This window comes from Rutilus rutilus (assembly GCF_951802725.1).
Source record: "Rutilus rutilus genome assembly, chromosome: 15".
In the NCBI taxonomy this organism is placed as follows: domain Eukaryota; kingdom Metazoa; phylum Chordata; class Actinopteri; order Cypriniformes; family Leuciscidae; genus Rutilus; species Rutilus rutilus.
Genome location: NC_140220.1, coordinates 8,543,442 through 8,550,312, shown reverse-complemented (window position 1 = coordinate 8,550,312; position 6,871 = coordinate 8,543,442). Strand labels below are relative to the sequence as shown.

The 6,871-nt window shown below is 39.1% G+C and overlaps 1 protein-coding gene across 1 annotated transcript; it reads right to left on the bottom strand.

Moving 5' to 3' along the window:
* Positions 1–1,195: 1,195 nt before the first annotated feature.
* Positions 1,196–6,283, bottom strand: gja1b (gap junction protein alpha 1b). The gene is made up of 2 exons (XM_084432909.1): positions 6,148–6,283; positions 1,196–4,013 (listed from the first exon to the last, which is right to left on the bottom strand). Exon 2 carries the CDS (start codon positions 3,995–3,997, stop codon positions 2,852–2,854), a length of 1,146 nt encoding a protein of 381 aa, XP_084289035.1. The 5' UTR covers positions 3,998–4,013; positions 6,148–6,283; the 3' UTR covers positions 1,196–2,851.
* Between the last annotated feature and the right edge of the window lie 588 nt (positions 6,284–6,871).

Here is a 6,871-nt window from a genome sequence, read left to right as displayed (position 1 = left end):
ATAATTAGGGATGCTCTGATATCAGTATCAGGCCTGATACTGCATGTGAAAGATAAAATATGATAGAGCAATAGAATGAACAGTGAAAGTGACAGAAGCTTGTACATTACATTTTAACAGGCAAAATTAAGCATGAAGGAAATATACATAATGTTACAAAAGTTTTCCATTTAAAAAAAATGCTGTTCTCTCTCGTTCAAAGAATCCTGAAAAATAAAATGAATAATTTTTAGTAGCACAACTGTTTTCAACAGTGGCAATAATAAGAAATGTTCAAACAACATTCTTGAACAGCAAATCTGCATATTAGAATGATTTCTGAAGGATCAAGTGACACTTAATGCTGCTGAAAATTCAGCTTTGCCATCACAGGAGTAAATTACAAAATAGAATTTTACAATTTTTACTGTATTTTTTATATATTTTTTTAAATGCAGCTTTTGGTGAGCATAAGAGACTTCTTTCAAAAACATACAAAGCTCTCATAGACCCCAAACTTTTGAAAGGTAATGTATATGTGTATACAGAAGACACTGGGCTTCAAGGCCTATTTTATTTATTTTTGCACCAGCTGATTTCTTTCTTTTATCTTTTTCTGATGAATAACTGCAGAATTTATCAGTTTGGCCTCTGGTATATGCAATAGTATTGTGTGATAAATCTGGTCTAAAAAGATCTGCATTAATTAGCATTAGATCAAAGTCTCCTGCTTTTTTTTATGTTCTTCTGCTCTAGCCACATGTGGTCCACAGACTCGGCCCAGGCATATGGTTTTATTTAGCTTTGTGGAAAGGTTAAATAGGAAACTTGGATAAGAGAAAAGGCTCTGAATCTTTTTATATGATGAAATTTTGAAAGTTTCTGGGGCATTTTAAAACATACATGTAAAAACTTATCAGTCTTTCAGTTTGCAGTCTTTCTTGGCGTGGACCGATCTTGGCCGTTACACTGCGTTTGTCTCTATTGCCTGTTTAAACACGGTGGTTTGTGTAGGGCTAATTCTCTTGGATGAAAAGCCTGCACCAGACTCCTTTAGATACTGGCACCAGACAAATTGCAGTGCATTTTTTTTTTTTTTTTTTGATCATGTGCCTCTCGTTGGGTGTAAACAAAAATACTGAAATGACTAAGTGTATATTGGAAAGCATTAGTGTGGTCATATAAAAGAGTTTGACTGAGACACACAAATACAAAATGACAAAGAAAAAATCTTTATTGGTTAAATTGCTTTTTCACAGATTTGATTAATGTCCGGTTTTGTTTGATTGCTCGGTTTTTCCACTGTCATGCACACCGTACGACAGCGGATTCCCATGGAATGGCATTACATCAGTGTTGTTCTGATTTAAAACCCAATATGCACTATTTACCAGATGCAAAATCTTGCCTTTAGCCACTCGACGGCCCAAACCCAAGGATTCTGTGAGAGCACTGTTAAAGTGTAGTGATTTTACGCCTCGTAGTGTGTTGTAAAATAAATTAGTTACGTGCATAACAGAGAACTTCTCGTCATTTTTGCATCAAATAACACCCTAGCCAAAATCTCAGTGCAAACACCATTGTAGCTGAAAAATCCATGAGCCTCTGCAAATGAGTACCAATACTATGATGCACAATTTGAAAAATCAAAACAAAGAATGTCCATAATGAAATGTCATCTACTAGAGTTTGGTAGTTGTGGAGCTACGCTGGCATATATCTCTTAATATAACTGACTAAATATTAGTCCAGCTCTAAAAAAGCAGTCTTCTATCAAAAAAAACTCACATTTGTGACATAGTTAGCTTGATTTACAGTACTAAAACTCTATCTCTCAAGCAGCAATGATTACATTGAGTTAAAAAGGTCATTCACTCCAAAGGTAAGACGTTAATTCTACTCATTCTAATTCGAAACTAATTCATTCCGTCTGCCCTCCACAAAGAAAAAAAGGAAAATAAAATGACAAAAAAGAGAAAAAAGAGAACAAAAGTTAAACCTTTCTCTCACACACTATTTAGGACAATTTCAGTAAAAATGCAGAAAAGAAAACCAAGCCGTGTACCAGTTGGTACAGCAGCGCCAGTCCACACATAGACATTTTCAATCCATACCACCACCCAAAAAACAACAAATATCATCAAATAACAAAAACCGACACCACATAAATTCAAAGTTTATCAGGAAAATGACAGTCCACTGTGATTAATAAAAAAAAAAAGAGTATTTGCTGATGAATGTATTGCTGAAATTTGGATTATTGTCAATAAATATGCACTTGGATGGTATTAATTATGTAGACATGACCTTGAGTAGTAGTCAATCTTACTCTAGTGGTGGATATCCTGTTAATTTTTATGAATAAATAAATATTAACACCCTGTTGGACAACAGGGATTTGATGTCATGCAAACGAGTGACGTATAACCGTGTGTTTGTGTGTGTGGGTGGGGGGGGGGGTTAGAACACAAATCTACACGTACTGTAGGAGTGCAACATGTTAAAGTGGAATCATTGTGTGGCATTTTAATAAACCAAATACGAACAAGCAAACAAAATCAATCACATCACCAAGGCATATTCTGGTGGGCAGAATCGAGAGGCGCCCCAGGTCTGGCCCCTTTGCTTGTGCCCCTTTGAGCCCCCCTATAGCTGTTCGTTTGTTAGGGCATGTTAGCTCCGCTAGTTTTCAACATCATTATTAATGAATAGTACCTCCAGCAGTGTGAGTAATTTTATGTCTCTGTATCGACTAGAGTCTAGAGAGAGGATCTTGTGCGGGTGAAATCCCGCCCCCTCAGCACAGGAGTTGAGCGCGTCTCACTGCCTGTGTCAGTCTTTTAGCGTCGTGACGCGGCACCAAGTCGCGCGGCTAGACGTCCAGGTCGTCGGGTCTCGCTCGACTGCTCATGCGGCTGCTGGCGCGGCTGCACGGCCGGGCGTCTATCAACGCCAACGGCTGCAGCTCGTGGCCTGGCGCCAGTTTCTTGTGCTCCTGCGTGTCGTCGGGGAAGTCGAAGGCCTGAGCGTGCGAATTGGAGATGGTGCTTCCGTTCTGGCCCAAGCGGTTCTGTTCTGCGCTGTAGTTGGCCCAGTTCTGCTCGTTGGCCTGCTTGTTGTAATTGCGACAAGAGTTGGTCCGCTCGCCGGTGGCTAGTTTATAGCCCGGAGGCGACATGGGCGAGAGCGGTGCGGTCGGCGAGGAGCAGCCGTTGTAGTAGGCGTACTTGGTAGTGGACAGTTCCTTCGGTGTAGGGCTCATGGTGCCGGTGTGGTACTGTTGGTTCTGTTGGCCTTTCACGCGGTCCTTGATCCGTTTGAAGAGCACGTAGAAAAGCTCTATGATGTTGAGCAAAAGCGAGACGAGCGAAACCACCAGCATGAAGATAATGAAAATGGTCTTCTCCGTTGGCCGAGAGAGGAAACAGTCCACCCGGTGGGGGCAGGGCGAACGCTCGCACGTGTACACGGCGGACAGGCTGATGCCATAGATGTACCACTGGATGACCAGGAAGCCCACCTCAAAGACGGACTTGAAAATGATGGTGACTATGTAGGTGCGCAGCAGGGCGCCTTTCATCTTCACCTTGCCGTGCTCCTCTAGGCCGTGCTTGAACTTCTTGTGCTCGATCTTCTTCAGGTGGACCTCGACGTCGCCGCCGTCGTTCTGCACGGCCTTCAGCACCTCCTCTTTGCGGTTGAGCTTCTCCTCCTTGCGCATCAGGTAGAACACGTGCGCCAGGTACAGGAGCGTAGGCGTGGACACGAAGATGATCTGAAGCACCCAGAAGCGCACGTGCGAGATGGGGAACGATTTGTCATAGCAGACGTTCTCGCAACCGGGCTGCTGGGTATTGCACTTGAAAGCCGACTGCTCGTCACCCCAGGCCGACTCCACCGCTGTTCCCAGAACTAGGATCCGGAAGATGAAGAGCACAGAGAGCCAGATCTTCCCTCCGGCCGTGGAGTAGGCCTGCACCTTGTCAAGAAGTCTTCCCAACGCACTCCAGTCACCCATCTTGAGGGAGTTCTAGCTGAAAATAGAAAAGCTCAGATGTAATAAAACGTACTCAGACACTTTTGGACACTTCGGTGACACTTGAATATGTCAGAATGTCTTTGTATTAGATGCAAAATATCAAAGTGACATCTCTGAACAAATAATTTTTTCTATTATTTTTAAACAAATAGTCCATCACTTTTAGTGAATGTATAAAGTCAGTTCCCCTCAAGTTCATACCAGCATAACTGTTATAGCATAACATAAATATATATATATACACACACATGGCACATTTGGATTAAAAAGTCACCTGGTTTTAGTAGTTGTTATGCAATGCAAAGACATTCGTACATTTTGCAGTGTGGCTTAAGTGTCCAAATACTTTTTTTGAGGCCACTGTAGTGTATTTTTTCTGCACGTAAAGCACATGATGAAAGTGTTAGTTTCAGCACCTGCTGAGGATGTTATTATGAAAATAAGCATGAAAACTGACCTCAAGATTATCATAATATAAACTACACCTGGTCTCAGAAAGCTCACATAACAAACATGTGGCTCGCACACACGTAGGGGTTAGGTTTAGGGTTGTAAAGATAACTGCCAGCACTCGCTGCATGTCTTTTGCTTTGTGAAATCAAAGTTCTCAAGCTAATGCTACCATGACAGTTTTTACAGAAAGTGAGTCATCATCTACTGATTAAAACATACCTCTTTAACATGACTGACTGGGGAATTTAAAGACACGTGTTTTTTTTAGCAAGACGTTGGTCCCTCTGGTTACACCAGCAATGTTTAAATGCGAACAATAACATTCACTTGAAATCTGAATTGAATTGGGAAGCACGTCTTTGATTAATTCCCCTGTGCAGCATGGAAAATCAAATATCATAAGGAACTGTTTAAGAAGTTCTAAAGAATTTCCTGATTCATGTGGTGCAGGCATGATGAAGAGCATCTCTTCAATATCCTGGACAATTTGTGGGTCTCGTGGCACTAATAAAGTTTAAATGGGGTATGTGGAATGTATATCACGACAATTACAGTGTTAACATTTATAAGAGACATCAAGGGGGAGACATCAAATAGTTAGAAAGTAGGCTTGTCTCTCTGTAATGTTGCATTCTACTAAACCATTGATAGGTTTTAGTATATAGTAAAGAAGAATATGGTATAAGAACTGTTTATATAAAATTTACATGTAGGAATACTTGAGAATTACAGGTTTAAGTTTTGCTACAGAAGGGATATTTAAAGGGATAGCTCACCAAAAATGTAAATTCTGTCATCATTTACTCACCCTGTATGAATTTCTTTCCTCTGCTGAACACAAAAGAAGATATTCTGAAGAATGTCAGTAACCAAACATTTGACCGGCCCCATTGACTTCCATAGAATATATATATGGAAGTCAATGGGGCCCGTCAACTGTTTGGTTAACAACATTCTTCAAAAAATATCTTCTTTTGTATTCAGCAGAGGAAAGAAATTCATACAGGTTTGGAACAACTTGAGGGTGAGTAAATGATGACAGAATTTTCATTTGTGGGTGAACTATCTTTTTAACATTGTAATACGGGACTGAACAGCGCCCTCTAGGCTACAGCGCGTTGACGACGCAAGCGAAACCGTTCGTTTTTCACCAGAAAGTCGTATTAGAGTTGTAAAAAAAACAAAGGCAGGAAAAAATTAAAGTTGTTTTCCATTTATTCTATAAGAAAAATAGCTGTTATAATTTGTTCCAATTAAATTCATGTATTTGATTCCTGCTTACATTTTTCTTCAAACCTTATTCCAGACACAAAGTTTTTGAAGTTTCTATTAGTTCCTTTTTGTTTTAATTACTGAAATGTCTATTAAATGTCTTGTTTCTACCGAACATGTCCTCCACAACAGACGTGAATAAATACTAAACTAAACCTAAATATGATAGGCTATAATAATGAACCATATATGATTATAATATGTTATATGGCGATTTATATCGTTTCATAAACTTCTAAACTCACAGAAAAGTTTTTCAAAATCAAATAAAACATGACAAAAGCCTTTTAAAATGATTAAATTAATTCTTTAAAAGTAACTTTCCACTGTGATGCTCAGTTATGAATATTAGTGCTGCTATGAAAAAGTTTTTAAAAGTTGAAAGACTTTCTGTAAAAACTTACCTAGATAGAAGTAAAGAGAGGAGAGCCCTGTAGGGACTTACTCCGTCACCTCTGAAGACCAGTCACCAAATCCAAGTAAGCGACTATGGAGAAACTGAGGCACACTTGTCAAACTTTCCCTGCTTATAAGAGACTCGGAGGGAAGAAAGTGGAAAGCAGACACACAAAGTTTGGCAAAGTCACGTGACTGCTACGTCAGATTTTTTTGGGTCCTCCTCATACACTCTCGCTTGATGGGTTTCTTCAACTCAGACGAACAAATATTTCGCTCGAAAACTTTATGAAATTGACGAGAATTTAACAATTCACAAACAGTTATGTATTATAAGAAAGTGATCTGTAAATCAGAATGGTAGAAAGTTTTTGATTATGCTATATGTATATATATAATTTTTTTATAATAATAGTTTAATAGCTCAATAGCTGAATCCCCGTCTTTATAAGACAATAATTAATACACAGTCGTTTTCATGTATAGATTTATCTCCCATTTATTCTTGGTGTATAAAAAACGTGGTTAAACATATTTCTAGTTGAAAAATAAAATAAAAAAGGCAGTAGAAACTATAGAAACGGACAAAAAAACACACACACAAAAAAAACACTGGCCTTAGTGACAGAAGTAAGGCGTTTAGTGAATGCAACTCAAGAAGATTACAGCGCCATCTAGTGTTCAGTTAGCAAAAGTTACAATTAACAATTAAAACATAAAATAAATCATAGG

What these genes read in the sequence shown, in the direction of transcription:
- gja1b (XM_084432909.1), bottom strand. Translation starts at nt 3,997, where the DNA reads ATGGGTGACTGGAGTGCGTTGGGAAGACTTCTTGACAAGGTGCAGGCC.